We start from the raw sequence: 16287 nt of genomic DNA on the forward strand, positions 1-16287 counted from the left end.
GTTTTTTCTTTGATCCACATTGACCATAATGGCTAGGGCTCCTCGGAGTCATACTCGGTAGAATACTACCTTGATGTCAGGGAGCGTTACTCTCTCCTCTTCTCTGGCATTCAACACTTTCGTCCATGTCTAGATCAAGGCTGTGATGAGGTCTGGAGTCTAGTGGTTTCTGAGCTTCAGTGAGCAGGTTATTAGTGAATAGGTGTTGTTTGTTGGAACTATTGCTGACTTTTTCCATCACTTTATTGTTTTGGGGAGAAGGTCGTCATCATACGTGTCTTCACACTGTTCCCTTTGGGGAACTGTATGAAGTGGTGGAAGGATTTCTGGCCGCGATTAACGCTCCTTCCGTGACCGTAACCATCTTCGTACCAGCCATTAGGGTGGTTAGTCCTATGGCGGGAGGGTTTTACGGGCTCCCACAACCCATACGAGAGGGGGGGCCACCCACACCCACGGACGCAAGTATCCCGCTGGATGTCAACCCAGAATTTAGAGCCGGAGCTCCGACTCCACTTGCCGGGACTGTCTGGAGCGGGGTTCGAAATCCTACGCCTTCTGGCCCAGCGGCAGGGATGCTACCGGTACGCCAAAGGCCCACTCCGGGGAGAAGGTGATAAGGTGGTAATCGGCTGGGTTAGATTTATCATGTTTTTTGTGGATAGGACATATCTGGGCACACATTATCAGGTAGATGGCAGTGCCATACCTATACTGGAACAGCTTGGCTAGGAGAGTGGCTATCTCTGGAGCATATGTGTTCAACACTACAGTTGGGATGTTGTCAGGGCCCATAGTGTCCAATGCACTCAGCCGCTTCTTAATGTCGTGCAGGATGAACTGATTGGCTGGATGTTGGCATCTATCATGGTGGGGACTTCAAGATGAAGTGGGATTGTACACCAGGCACTTGTAGCTGAAGACACTTGCAAATTTGTCTCTTACACTCCCGTGCTAGGCTTCACCATGGTTGAAGATAACGATATTCATCAAGCTTCCTCCTTCTGTTCACTACTCTCAACTGGATGTGGTAGGGTTATAGAATTTTGCTTTGATCCATTGGTTATGGCACTGCTTAGCTCTGTCTAAAGCCTGCTAATTGTGGCCTTTAGCATGCAGGTATCCTTGTGTAGTAGCTTCACTAGAGTCGTACCTCATTCTAAGGTATGCCTGGCACATTCTTCTATACTGCACATTGAAGCAGGGTTTTTCTCCCAGCTTGATGGTGAATGAGGGGTGAGGAATGTGGTACAATTGTTCTGATACTGATGGTCCACAGCAACTCATGTGAATTGAACAGTATTATGTAAATAATCTCATTACAATCACAGAAAAATTAGAAATATTTTAGCAAATATAACACTGACCTTGAAGACTTGCTTTGTGAGGAATCACAAGACAACAGTTTACCACTCCACAAGGGGTCTATCAGCATCTTTTCTTTTATTCTCAGGATGTGGGTGTCGCTGGCAAGGCCAGCATTTATTGCCCATCCCTAGTTGCCCTGAAAAGGTGGTGATGTGGCTTGCTAGACCACTTCAGAGTCAACCATGTTGGTATGCAACTGGAGGTTTTCTTCCCTAAAAGACATTAGTGAACCAGTTGTTTTTACAACAATCCAACAGTTTCTTGGTCACTTTTACTGATATCAGCTTTTTATTTCCAGATTTTTTTTTTTAAACTCAATTTAAACTCTCAAACTGCCACAATGGGATTTGAATTCATGTTCTCTGGATTATTAGTCCACTAACATAAACACAACACTACTGTACCCCCTGCACTATATCACACAAACTATTCTCTAAATATGAAACATTAATTTACGTGCTAGTAAGTATAGGAATAGGAAGATAGAACAGATGAATGCGTGGCTAAAGGGATGGTGCAAGGGGGAGGGCTTTAGTTTCCTGGATCACTGGGTCTGCTTCTGGGAAAGGTGGGACTTGTACAAGTCGGACGGTTTACACCTGAACCAGGGGGGAACCAATATCCTTGCGGGGAGGTTTGCTAGCACTGCTGGGGAGGGTTTAAACTAACTTGGCAGGGGGTTGGGGTACAGAGTGGAGCTATAGTAGGGGGTGATTTACGGCCAAATACAGAGGGAAAAACAAGTCAGCTGGGAAGGCAGAGCAAATATGTGAAGGCAAAAGAGAATATGGCAGGGCTGGAAGGCATTTATTTTAATGCAAGGAGTCTTGCAAATAAGGTGGATGAACTGAAGTTGTTGTTGAACACATGGGAGTACGATATTGTTGCTATCACGGAGACATGGTTGAGGGAGGGTCAGGACTGGCAGCTCAATATTCCGGGGTATAGAATCTTCAGGCGAGACAGAGGGGGGTGTAAAAGGGGAGGGGGTGTTGCAATATTAATTAAGGAGTCAATTACTGCTGTAAGGAGGGATGATATATTAGCGGGTTCCTCTAATGAGGCCATATGGGTAGAACTTAAAAACAAAAAGGGGGCAAGCACTTTGCTGGGAGTGTACTATAGGCCCCCAAACAGTCAGGGGGAGATAGAGGAACAGATATGTAGGCAAATCTCAGAGAAGTGCGAAAATAATAGAGTAATAATAGTGGGGGATTTCAACTTCCCCAATATAAATTGGGACAGTCAGAGTGTGAAAGGCTTAGAGGGTGCAGAATTCTTAAAGTGCATCCAGGAGAGCTTTTTGAGCCAACATGTAGAAAGTCCTACAAGAGAGGGGGCGGTACTGGACCTAATTCTGGGGAATGTAGCCGGGCAAGTGGTGGAAGTGTCAGTAGGAGAGCATTTTGGCGACAGTGACCATAATTCGGTGAGATTTAAGGTGGTCATGGAAAAAGACAAAGACGGCCCGGAAATAAGGGTTCTAAATTGGGGGAAGGCCGATTTTAATATGATAAGGCAGGATCTGGCCAAAGTGGACTGGGAGCAGCTGCTTATAGGAAAATCCACATCAAAACAGTGGGAGACTTTCAGAAGGGAAATAGAGAGAGTACAACGCCAACATGTTCCTGTAAAGGTCAAGGGTGGGACCAACAAGCAAAGGGAACCTTGGATGACAAGGGATATACAAAAATGCATTAGAAATAAGAGGGGGGCTTTTGGCAGTTACAAAAGACTAAAGACAGAAGAAGCCCTAGAGGAGTATAAAAAGTGCAGGGGCATACTTAAAAAAGAAATTAGGAGGGTGAGGAGGGGCCATGAAATAACACTGGCGAGCAAAATAAAGGAAAATCCTAAGATGTTTTATAAGTATATTAAGGGCAAGAGGATAACCAGGGAAAGGGTAGGGCCCATTAGGGACCAAAGTGGCAATCTGTGTGTAGAGCCAGATGATGTAGGCGGGGTTTTAAATGAATTTTTTGCATCTGTGTTCACTATGGAGAAAGACGATGCAGACATAGAAATCGGGCAAGGGGACTGTGACATACTTGAACATATTAGCATCGAGAGGGAGGAGGTGCTAGCGGTTTTAGCGGGCCAAAAAGTGGATAAATCCCCAGGCCCGGACGAGATGTATCCCAGGCTGCTGTGGGAGGCAAGGGAGGAGATTGCAGGGGCTCTGACACTAATTTTCAGAACCTCTCTGGCCACAGGGGATGTACCAGAGGACTGGAGAACAGCTAACGTAGTACCATTATTCAAGAAGGGTAGCAGGGATAAACCAGGGAATTACAGGCCAGTGAGTCTAACATCTGTGGTGGGGAAATTATTGGAAAAAATTCTGAGGGACAAAATTAATCTCCACTTGGAGAGGCAAGGATTAATCGGGGATAGTCAGCATGGCTTTGTCAAGGGTAAATCATGTCTAACAAATCTGATCGAATTTTTCGAGCGGGTGACTAGTGGGGTGGATGAGGGAAATGCTGTGGATGTGGTGTACATGGACTTCAGTAAAGCTTTTGACAAAGTCCCGCATAGGAGACTGGGCAAGAAGGTAAGAGCCCATGGGATCCAGGGTGCCTTGGCGCGTTGGATCCTAAACTGGCTGAGTGGCAGGAGGCAGAGGGTGATGGTCGAAGGTTGCTTTTGTGACTGGAAGCCTGTGTCCAGTGGGGTACCTCAGGGATCGGTGCTGGGTCCCTTATTGTTTGTGATCTACATAAATGATTTGGATGAAAATGTAAAAGGTATGATCAGTAAGTTCGCAGATGACACGAAAATTGGTGGGGTGGTAAATTGCGAGGAGGAAAGCCTCCGGCTACAGGACGATATAAACGGGTTGGTCAGATGGGCGGAAAAGTGGCAAATGGAATTTAACCCTGAAAAGTGCGAGGTGATGCATTTTGGACGGACAAATAAGGCAAGGGAATACACAATGAGTGGTAGGACCCTAGGAAGTACAGAGGGTCAGAGGGACCTTGGTGTACATGTACATAGATCCCTGAAGGCAGCGGAGCAGGTAGATAAGGTGGTTAAAAAGGCATATGGGATACTTGCCTTCATTAGCCGAGGCATAGAATATAAGAGCAGGGAGGTTATGATGGAGCTGTACAAAACGCTGGTGAGGCCACAGCTGGAGTACTGTGTGCAGTTCTGGTCGCCTCACTATAGGAAGGATGTGATTGCTTTGGAGAGGGTGCAGAGAAGATTCACCAGGATGTTACCTGGGATGGAGCGCTTCAGCTATGAAGAGAGGCTGGACAGGCTGGAGTTGTTTTCCTTGGAGCAGAGAAGGCTGAGGGGGGACCTGATTGAGGTGTACAAAATAATGAGGGGCATAGATAGGGTAGATAAAGAGGAACTTTTCCCCTTAGTGGGGGGGTCAATAACAAGGGGGCATAGATTCAGGGTAAGGGGCAGGAGATTTAGAGGGGATTTGAGGAGGAACTTTTTCACCCAGAGGGTGGTTGGAATGTGGAACTCAATGCCTGAAAGGGTGGTGGAGGCAGGAACCCTCACAACATTCAAGAAGCATTTGGATGAGCACTTGAAATGCCATTGCATACAAGGCTATGGACCAAATGCTGGAAAATGGGATTAGACTGGACAGGGATGGATGGGCGGCGCAGACACGATGGGCCGAAGGGCCTCTTTCTGTGCTGTAAAACTCTATGACTCTATGACTCTATGATAGTCCAATATGAGCTGGCCAGCTCTGGCATATGTAGCATGAGCATCTTGCTTTCTCAGCCACAGAAGTCTGCAGGTCTATGGGCTTGTATCTCCTTTCGTTCACAAATGTTAGTGATAATATCAGTGTGAGTAAAGTAACTTTCTCACTAGCATTAGAAAAAGGAGGAAAATATTCCCCTATATATTTTGGGGCTAACTTTGGTTTTACCATCCAACGCTTATAGTGGGCAAATCGCATTCGCATGAACGCGCCTGCTATAAGGATTACTCTATATTGGAAGGATGGCTTAAAGCTTGCAGCCAATACTGTGGGGTGGTCTATATGCAGGGGTGGCCTGTACACACATCCATATGGTAAATAGAGTCTCCACCATTAAGGAATGAAAACAGTATTTTTAGTCTACAGCTATGAAAAGTACATAGGTATAGATATAGGTAGTTGAACACATGTCAGAATGTAAATTAAACCACACATTAAATAGATGAACAGATAGCAGCAGCACACACTGTTCTAGAATTCTCTCATAGATGCTTTGGGCATATGAGAATAAATTCTGCACAGCTGTATTGCTGGTGCAGAGCCTCACTCGATGGGAGAGTGGACCAGTGGTCCGATTCACGGTGCTTCTGATTTTCTGGTGATTAGAATTAAAAACTGGAAGGTCAGGTGTGTGTCTGATTCTCTAATCTGTCCTCCAGTCAAACGAAGCTGCTCACTAGGAGCACAGCCTCACTATTTACTGCATTGAAGAAAAAGAATATTCTTTTCCCTGTTCCTTCTTTTACTGCCAATGTTCTCCCCTCCTTGAAGGTACTGACTCCCTGCGAGGTGCTCGTCACCCTCTAGTACCTGACCCACCCGAATGCCATTCTTTATTTGAAAATCTAGTCAGCGGGGCTGGAAATTCTACGGGGGTTCTCCTGTTGTAATGGTAGGAGACTGGGAGAAGCCCCGTGGAATTTCAGGGCCTGAATGTCATCAGACAATTGGATCATGTGGAGCATCACAATCAATCCCACGTGGAATCACACAGCACAGAAGGAGGCCATTCAGCCCATCGCACCTGTGCCAGCTCTTTGGTCGAGCTCTCCAATTAGTCCCACTCCCTTGCTCTTTCCCCATAGCTGTGCGATTTTTTAACCTTCATGTTTCACCACCCTTTCAGGCAGTGCATTCCAGAATTCTGTCTTTACCTGATGCCCACACAATCGAATTTACAGCAGGGGTCACTGGATAGCAGGCAGGAGTGGAAAACAGGCTGATTTTTTTTCTCCTTAACCCAGGTCACTGTAGCAGCCCAGCTGAGATCAGCACTTAGTGCTATTGAAGCTGGGTCCTTCCTAAGCTGTGTGGCTCAGCTGCTCACTGCCTTAAACAAATTGAACCTGGACTTAATAGGAGACTTTTTTGTTTGTTTTGCGAGAGAAACCCGGTGCTGTAATAGAGTGGCAAGCATTGAGCTTGTCAGGCCATCTTCATGGGATTTTCCATGGTTGGACTAATTATTTGTGCACAGCACACTCCCAACATATAAATTGTGAAATGGCTACAGAAAGGAGCAGATCTCCTCCATTTTCAGGGCATGATTAGACGTGCTTTTAGAAGTGCGACAAAGTTAGGTTTATTCTCTTTGACATCTTGGGGTACTGTCCTTTCAGAAGAAATGTGCAGGCTATTTGGTAAAAGATGTCTAAGGGTAAATGCTCCAGCATCCAGAGGACTTGGAGACAGGTTATAGTCTCAGGAAGTCTGCCATGGTAAGACTAGCTAGCATTACACGACATACAGTTGATGGACAAAGTATACAGACCACTAACAATTCTCTCACTCTGACTGAACCTGTCCACTAAGGCCTCACAAAACAGCTCTTTAAAAGCTTCACATGCACGGCCATACTGCAGCAGGGAACACTTTATTACTGTCACTTCAAACTACATCTGTTGCATTTGAAAATATGACCCTTACAAAGCAAGCTTACCACACAACTAGCCTCCATCATGCATTTTCATGAATGCGCTGCATCACACAAGTTGGATTTTCACTCTTGGATTTTCAAAAGGCCTTCGATAAAGTGCCACATAGTAGATTCATGACTACGGTCAGAGCACGTGGAGTCAGGGGACGAGTAGCAGTATGGATAGCAAACTGGCTACAAAACAGAAAACAGAGAGCGAGGGGGTGGGTGGAGGGTTAAAGGTAGTTACTTAGACTGGCAGAAGGTGGGAAGTGGTGTCCCACAGGGATTGCTGCTGGGACCGCTGTTGTTCACCATTTACATAAATGATTTGGACTCTGGAATCAGAAGTACAATATCAAAATTTGCAGATGACACCAATTTGGGGAGTATAGTTAATACTTAGAAAGACTGTGACAAAATACAAGAAGACATTAACAAACTTGCAGAATGGGCATGTAAATGGCAAATGAATTTCAATATAGATAAGTGTGTGATGGTGCATTTGGTAGGAAGAATAAGGAGGCCACCTATTCCTTGTAAAATAAGAGTCTAAATGGGGTAGAGGTACTAAGGGATCTAGGGGTACAGATTTATAAATCATTAAACGTAGGTTAACAAAGTCATAAAAAATGCAAACAAAGCACTGGAGTTCATCTCTACAGGAATAGAATTGAAACAGAGAAGTTATGTTAAACTTATATAACATCTTGGAGTACTGTGCACAGTTCTGGTCTCCGTATTACAAAAAGGATATAGAGGCACTGGAGAAGGTGTAAAAAAGATTTACCAGGATGATATCAAGAAAGACTGAACAGTTCGAGACTCTTTTAGGCCGAGAGGTGACTTGATGGAGGTCTTTAAAACTATGCAGGGGTTCGATAGGGTAGACATAGAGAAGATGCTTCCACTTGTGGATGAGTCCAAAACTAGGGGCCATAAATATAAGATATAGACACTAATAAATCCAAAAAGGAATTCAGGAGAAACTTCTTTACTCAGAGAGTAGTTAGAATGTGGAACTTGCTACCACATGGAGTAGTTGAGGCGAATAGCATAGATGCATTTGAGGGGAAACTAGATAAGTACTTGAGGGTAAAAGGAATAGAAGGAAATTTTGATCAGGTGAGATGAAGGTGGTAGGAAGCTTGTGTGGAGCATAAGCACCGGCATAGACCTGTTGGACCGAATAGCCTGTTTCTGTGCTGTAAATTCTGTGTAATTCTAAGTTGGGGAGCAGAGTAGCCACTTGGTTCTCACTTCAGATTTTCAGCACCTCAGCACGACATCTCTGCTTGTAGGACAATGGAGCACCTAAAAGGAGGGAACAGACCTGAACTGGAGAAATCCTCCTTCAGTTTAGATACCTCAGTCAGTATGAACAGGCCATGCTGGACATGGTGATGCCTGATGCCATTGAGGGAGTGGGTTATAGTGAATCTGGAGGACTCATAAACCCAAGGTTACTACCCTCCTTTTTTTGTATTCTTCCTCTAGTCATTGACTCACTCACATGTTAAAGCAAACCATGATGCCCTGCACTATTGGGTATGTTAGCTCTGTTTTCAGGGGGTGCTCCTCTGTAATCATTCCAGCATATGTTCTTCTATTTCTCTGGGCATCCCCCAGAGAACAAGCCGCAGGCTCCACTAGGCAACATCTCAGAGCACTCAGTGTTAGTCACACCATCTATAGCAAAGCATTTATATAGTGCATTTCACTTCTTCAGAATATCCCAAAGCGCTTCACAGCCAATGAATTACTTTTGAAGTATGGTCACTCTTGTAGGCAGACACAGTAACTAATTTGTGCGCAGCAAGGTCAGTATACACAAACAGTAATGAGATAGAGGACCAGGTACTGGTGGTGTTAGTTGATGCATAAATGTTAGCCAGGACACCGGGAGAACTCATTTCCCATTCTTCGAATAGTCCCAGGAATATTTTATATCCCCTTGAATAGGCAGATGGGGGCCACTTGCGTGGGTAAGGTACCAGAGTGTGACTAGAATCGTACCCTAGTCAGAATCAGTCTCTTCAGGAGAGGAGCAGCAGTAGTGATAAAATTGGTAGTAAAGGACATTCTGTAACATCTCATCTGAAAGACACCTCCAATTCTAAGTAGTCAGCTTAGATTATGTGCTCAAGTCTGTGGTGTCAGGTCTTGAACCCACACTTTTCTGACTCTTAAGGTGAAAGTGCTGCCAGAGCCAAGGCTGACACAAGCATCAGCATTGATATATCAACCTCAGGAGATTTAGGCAGTCCGTTTGAGGTGGATTAGTTGAGTAAAGCACAGAGCACAAGTGGGCAAGAGCAGGTGGTGGAATTGGAGGAGCTAGAACCTGCGGACCAGCTCATATCCTTCCTCAGCTGCAAATCCCTTGGGATCCAGACCTCATAGAGCTTACTTTTAATAGAAGAATGCTCTTTGAGTATCAATCTTTTCTGCAGTCATTAGAGGATGTACAAGGTCTGAGGGCAAGTGTGGAGGAGTCCACCAGCCAAATCTGTGCAGTCATTAGTCAGTGGTTATCAGAACTGCAGTCCAGCATGGAGCACTTGCCAACTCAATAACCATCTGTAGGGAGCCCCCAGTAAGAGGTCCCAAGTTCAGCCGGAGTATCGCTCATGAATTCTCAGACTGCTGGGTTCCAATCTCCCAGGAGGCTATCTTTTATGGTTTCAACAGACTGGAGGAAAAATTATGCAGGCTTCACTGCTCTTCATTGCTGCTCAGAATCTCTCCTGCACAGATCAGTGGGTGTGGTGAAGCAGTGGTCAGCAGTAGAGGCATGGCTGGAGTAGGCATATATGAGGCTGTTGCCTCTCGAGCAGATGCCACATCTGCCGTCTCCAGACACTCTGCTCAAATGACAGAACATGTGGCAGAAGTGCGCAGCCACTGCAACATCTAATGTGGTGGGGACAGTTGCAGGATATTTTGTGATCTAGCACAAGGAGGCAGAAGGAAACTTCACTGACACTTAGGAGTCAGGCACTCACTCCTGCAATTGGGTGAACACCAAGACAAAACTCTGGGTTAGCTTTTAGAGTGCATAAATTGTACAGGCCCTGAAATTGCGCAGGAGTTCTCCCAGTCTAAAACAGCAGATTCAGCCATTTCCCTCTGGGTTTCTGCAGTCTCCTACCGAAATTAAAGTGGGAGACCAGGAGAACCCCTGTGGAGTTTCAGGGCTACAGCGTTATCATGGCGACAAGTCCGGGGCAAGAAACACAGGTACATACACAAATTACTTTAAATTATTTGCATTTTATTTCAACTGTGTCAGGAGAATTTTCTTGGGTGATATAAAATAAGTTAATAAAGTTTGAAGGTCGAGAGCTGGAGTGACAGTTTGAAGGATGAGAGCTGGAGCGGAACCCGGTTACCAGGACGCCAAGTTGGACAGCCAGGAGTAATGTGCAGGCCAGGTGTGTGGAAGAAACCGAGGGGAAACATCGAGAAAAACTGAGAGGAAACATCGAGAGGGGAAACAGCGAGAAAGACTGAGGGGGCACTTTCTTTATTTAATTTTATTAATTTATTTATTAATTAATTAAATTTATTTAATTATAAGTTGAGTTCCTCACGATGCTCTCCCAGTGCGGCCACCCTGTAACCAGAGATTATTCTAGAAGCCTGGGTAGAAATATCAATGTAATTACTGTAGAAATTACTTTTTTTACATTATTGCTTGTTCATTTTATGTGTTGTCTTTTTATGTCTTTTATTTATTTTATGTCTGCTTTATTTATATTTAAAGTATGTATGCGTGTATATGTCGGTATGTGTTTTTTTGTGATGGCGCCGATGAAGATGGCTGCCGTCCTTGCGAGCTCCGTGCGTACCAGGCAGCTAAGTGTTCTTGCTGCTTGGTGCTCTGGGCTCGTCAAGAAAAAAGCATTTTACTGACTAGATTACGCTTCTTGTATTTAGTTATGTGACCAATAAAATTGAAATTGAAATGAAATTGAATTGAAGGTAGTTGAGGTGATACAGACAGGGTGGATTTAGCCACTGCGTGGTGCACATGTAGAGGACTGTTAATGCATTGGGCAGTCTAGCTTTTAACTTAAAGTCTTGTTGGAGGCTGCTCTATGGCTCTTGCTATCTGCAAAGATGGTTCAATTGCTCTGCTTTTGGCTGTAGTTGGGTGTCCTCCTTCTCCACCTGCTCCATGTTTCCGCCTCTTTGCTTGGCAAGTTTATGGAGCATGCAGCAAGTTATAGTGACCTAGGAGACCTTGGTGGGCTGTATCATAAAACAGCCCCTGACCTCTCCAGGGAATTGAAATGCTGTTTCAAGATGCCTTTAGTGTTTTGAAAATGATTTTCTCACCTGGTTTCAGTGTGGGCTCCTAAGGTTCACCTTACGGCCCACCTGGAAGTCTGCACATGGTGCAGAACGGGCAGAGATCCAACAAAATTGCTTTGTTCTCGATTTCCTGTCCCCAGCACCCATTCCACTCTGATGCCACTGTTGATGACATCTGGAAACATTTCTACTTTAATTTTAACAGCGAGGGTGACTTCTTTTGCCATTTTACTTGCATGCCAAACTACTTCCATTTCTTATTAATGGACATTTGGTACAGATAAAAGGTTTGGCATAATTTCCCTCATTAAATGATTTATTGCCATTATTCTTTCTTGTTCATAGGTGAAGAACAGCCTAATGTTCAGCCAAAAAACTACAAGAGGAAGTCAGGAGACTGGTTTCAACAGTATTCAAGGCAACGTGGATGCTTTTATGATCGTTTGTTTCTGTACTGATAGGCAGTATGCTAGATTAATCACTATATTTACAGTTCAAAATAGAACTTGGCTGTAGTTTATTGTACTAGTTTTTTTTCAAATTTCTAAATTTGTCAGATTTTCTAATGATTAACAGATCAAGCTCAAATTGAAAATTTTCTGGATTAATTTGTAACCAGAAATAATAGTTAAGTAATCTGAATGATTATTATGTATATATGTGTGCGATAACATTGTTAATACAAACATATGTTATCACCAATTAAGTATAGTGAGATACAATGTGCAATACTATAAATCTTTAAATTACTACCATGTAACTTTAAATGTGCTTTGTAAATTGGTACATAAGTGACACTGGATTGGTACGATGTAAATGTTCAATTTGTATAATTTTAGAAGAAATTCTGAAAGCCAGGTGAAAAATATTTTGAAGAGCCCCAGTAGAAGAAAATACTTATTTCTGTGATAGACTGTTGCAATCAGCAAGTCCTCTAATGCTACAAAACTTGCATTTATGTACATAAAATGTACAGCACAAAAATAGGCCATTCGGCCCACATGGTCTATGCCAATGCTTATGCTGTACACAAGCTGTCTCCCACCCTACTTCATCTAACCCTATCAGCATATCCTTCTATTCCTTTCTCCTTCATGTGTTTATCTAGCTTCCCCTTAAATGCATCTATGCTATTCACCTCAACTACTCCACATGGTAGCGAGTTCCACATTCGAACCACTCTCCGGGTAAAGAAATGTCTCCTGAATTCCCTATAGCACTGAGTGAAAGCTGAGAGATGACTGCAAGAACATTATAACAGGGGAGGTAGAAGAGAAATAATCGTGAACTAGGGATTACTACACATGTTGTATAGGCTAAAAACGGCTATTCAGTTTAAAGGTTAACTGGGAGTCTCCTGACCCCAAATGTTCTCTCTGCTGATTTTCAACCTTTTTTTCCCCTCATTTCAAAAGACTATCCTTAAAAATGCAGCTGCAACATGCTGGTACAGAACCGCCTGCTCGCTTATTCCATCCACTTCCTCACCCAGTGCCGACTCTCACCTTAATCTGTTGGCGACATGAAAGCATTCCACAAGATATTTTCAGCGAGGGCCATTACACTCAGTGGAAAGCATGTGAGCTGGATGTTCACAAGCAGGCGCGCACACAAGGAGCTGAACACTCCAAAACAGTAGCTTGTTAATGGCCCGGATTAACACAACTGAATGAGGGTAGAATCTGCACGGCAAGTTTTACAGACTCAAAGAAATTCATGCTACATTCATCTCACAAAGTATGCTTAAGTGCTTTGATCATTTTGTGCACATTTATAGTGTTTTAAAAATTTATTAACTATTTTGACTTTATACTTTCATTTGGGAACACTTCACTCCACGAGACACTCAGTATCAGTGAATTGGCCTCAGCTGACGTGGTCAAGCTTTACAATTAGATTCACTTCCAATAAACCTATTAAGAGAAGTCCAAGAGGAGAGTTAATAGAGGTTTTTAAGATTCTGAAAATCTCCTGAACTATTTTCGATTGCCTGAGGGGGTTGGAGGAATTTTCAAGAGTTCCCACCCACCCCACCTTACCTAGTTTTATTTTGCCAGATTACATGGCTGCAGGAGGGGGTGGGGTAAGAAATGTCTAGTCATGACGCTCCAGCCATAGAATAGCACAGCACAGGAGGCGGCCATTCGGCCCATTGAGTGCACCATCTCTTTCGCAGAACAATCCCGTTAGTCCCACTCACCCGCTTTCCCCATATCCCTGCAATTTTTTCTCCTTTAAATATTTATCCCAATTCCCTTTTGAAGGCTATTAATGGAATCTGTATCTACCACCTTATCAGGCAGTGCATTCCAAATCCTAACCACTCATTGCATAATTTTTGTTTCCCTCATATGCCACGTCACCTCTGGTTCATTTGCCAATCACCTTAAATTTATGCCCTCTGGTTATCGACCCTTCGGTCATTGGAAACAGTTTCACTTTATTTACTCAATCTAAACCCTCCATGATTTTAAACACCTCTATCTAATCTCCTCATCATCATGACTGTTGGGCAGGCTTAATGGACTAGCCTTTCCCGTTGTCATTTTTATATGTTCGTAATAGAGAAAAACTATTTCCTCTGGCTGATGAGGTCATCAATTCAAAACCATAACAGTGAGGAGAGGGTGAGAAGAAATTTCTTTACAAAGAGGGTTATTAGAGCATGGGATTTTTTGCCACAGGGAGTGGTTGAGGCAGAGACCACTGGAATTCCCTACCTAAACACCTCTCTCTTCCTTTAAGCCGCTCCTTAAAACCTACCTCTTTGACCAAGCTTTTGGTTACCTGTCCTAATATCTCATGTGGTTCAGTGTCAAATTTTGTGAAGCTCCTTGTGACGTTCGACTATGTTAAAGGTGCTATATAAATCCAAGTTGTTGTTGGAGTACCAGATTTCCACTACCCTTCGTGTGAAAAAATGCCTGATTTCACTTCTAAATGGCTTAGCTCTAATTTTAAGATTATGCCCCCTTGTTCTGGATTCCCCCACCACAGGAAATAATGGGGTTGAAATTCGACATCAGGTAGCGCAGAACGGAATAGCAAATTGGTAGCCGTTTTTCTTTTCCATTAAAGTCAATATCCTGATTTGTCTTTCTCAGAAGCAAAGTGGATGCCTTACACTTCCCCAAATTAAACTCCATCGGCCAGTTTTGCCCATTCACTTAATCTGTCTATGTGACCCTTTGTAACTTCCTGCTCCCATCTGCAAACTTGGATATATAACCCTCTATTCCTTCATTCAAGTCATTAATGTATATAGTGAAAAGCTGAGGCCCCAGTATAAATCCCTGGGGAGCACTACTTGGCATATACCTCCAATCAGAGATTTCTTTTATCCCTACTCTCGGTCTCCCAACCAAATACCAACCCAGGTCACAAGGTTACCTCAACTTCTGTGCCTTTTCATTTTTACTATAATCCTTTGTGTAGAACCTTACTCCAGAAGTCCATATAGACAACATCAAGTCACTGTCCTATTCTATGTTAGTGACTTCAAAAAATTCAACTAGTCAGACATGACCTACCTTCACAAATCTAAGCTGACTCTCTTTACCTTCTACTTGTCTAAGTGCTCAGTCACTGTTTCCCACCAGCAACCTCTCCACAACTGACAGGTCTGCAATTACCTGGTTTCACCCTCTCTCTCTTAAATGATGGAGTAACATTTGCAATTTTCCAATCTAAAGATTTGCAAAATTACAACTAATGCATCTGCAGTTTCCTCCTTTGTTATTTTTCTACCCTGGGGTAAAAATCATCACGTCCTGGAGATTTATGTATCTTTAGTCCCATTATTCCGATTACCATTAAAAAAAAATTAAAACTAAGTTCCTCTCCTTGACTTCTTAGGTTCCCATATACTGCTAGTATTTTGTTCTCTTGCTCCACGTAAAACTGATACAAAGTACTCATTTAACAAGTCCCCCATTTTCTTATTGTCCATTAGTCTCACCGTCATCTGTCTTTAACGGGTTCACATTCCCTTTATCACGGTCTTTCTCAATATATTTATTTATCTAGATAACACCAGTGCCTAATCAGTTTTATTTTCCCCCCCCAGTAGTGCAAACATGTACTGCTGAAGCGGTCACAGACATCAGCAGCTTTGTATTTTGCATTCACACTTTTTTTTAAACTTGCTGCTGGTGGTGACTGGTGCCACAACCACAGTATCTATAAATGGATATTATACAACTACCATTTCAGAACCCAATTATAATTTATATATATTGGGATAGGAACATTGCTATTTCAGTGAATGTGTATGTACTTCAATTATTCTTTTTCATGGTGTAAAAACTCATGCAAAATAATATTCCTTAAAACATGCAATTAATAAATCATGGTACCACTATTCAGAGTGCATGGTAATATTTGTTCACAACAAAAGCAAAATACTACAGCTGCTGGAAATCTGAAATAAAATCAAAATTCTGGAAAAATACTCAACAGGTTAGGCAGCATTATTATTTGTTCATTATATAGTTCTAGTACAAAAGCCATCAGACAAGACTCCTCCCCAGTAAAAAACACAAGTAGTTTTAAGTGTGCTTAAATACAGTAACACATGCGAGTTGTTGATTACTTAGTTTGTTTTTGTGGCTTGTGAACTCATCTCGGTTCACAAGGTTGCAGAACACTAGATTAGACCTTGTTTTAGGCTTTAACTCCCAAATGTATTAAACAGTACTAGAATAAGAGTAATTTAATATTTTACATTAATTTTAGCTACCTCTTCATAATAGAATATATAATTTCTACTTAAATATAAATATGTAGTTTTTATCTTCTTGCCAACAGAGGTAGCTGAATGGCTAGCACTCAAGCTTCATTTCAAAGATTACTGCCTTTCCTCTTCAAAGGCCCAAAGTAATCTCACTGAAAAGGGCAAATATACCAAATTCCTTCAAAAACAGGAAAGAGAGCCAATCAGACTTTATAGCACCTC

At 42.9% G+C, this 16287-nt stretch overlaps 1 protein-coding gene across 1 annotated transcript in view; it reads left to right on the top strand.

The window, feature by feature from the left end:
• Positions 1 to 12699, top strand: part of LOC147110631 (uncharacterized) — a 58499-nt gene extending 45800 nt beyond the window's left edge. Inside the window, exon 5 of the mRNA XM_086000812.1 lies at positions 11679 to 12699. Within this exon, the coding sequence (XP_085856938.1) occupies positions 11679 to 11791 (113 nt within the window). The 3' untranslated portion in view covers positions 11792 to 12699. The remainder of the gene's footprint in view (positions 1 to 11678) is intronic.
• The last annotated feature ends 3588 nt before the right edge of the window (positions 12700 to 16287 follow it).

This window comes from Somniosus microcephalus, chromosome 11 (genome assembly GCF_052327205.1).
Source record: "Somniosus microcephalus isolate GS21.2 chromosome 11, FLI_Smic_1.0, whole genome shotgun sequence".
In the NCBI taxonomy this organism is placed as follows: domain Eukaryota; kingdom Metazoa; phylum Chordata; class Chondrichthyes; order Squaliformes; family Somniosidae; genus Somniosus; species Somniosus microcephalus.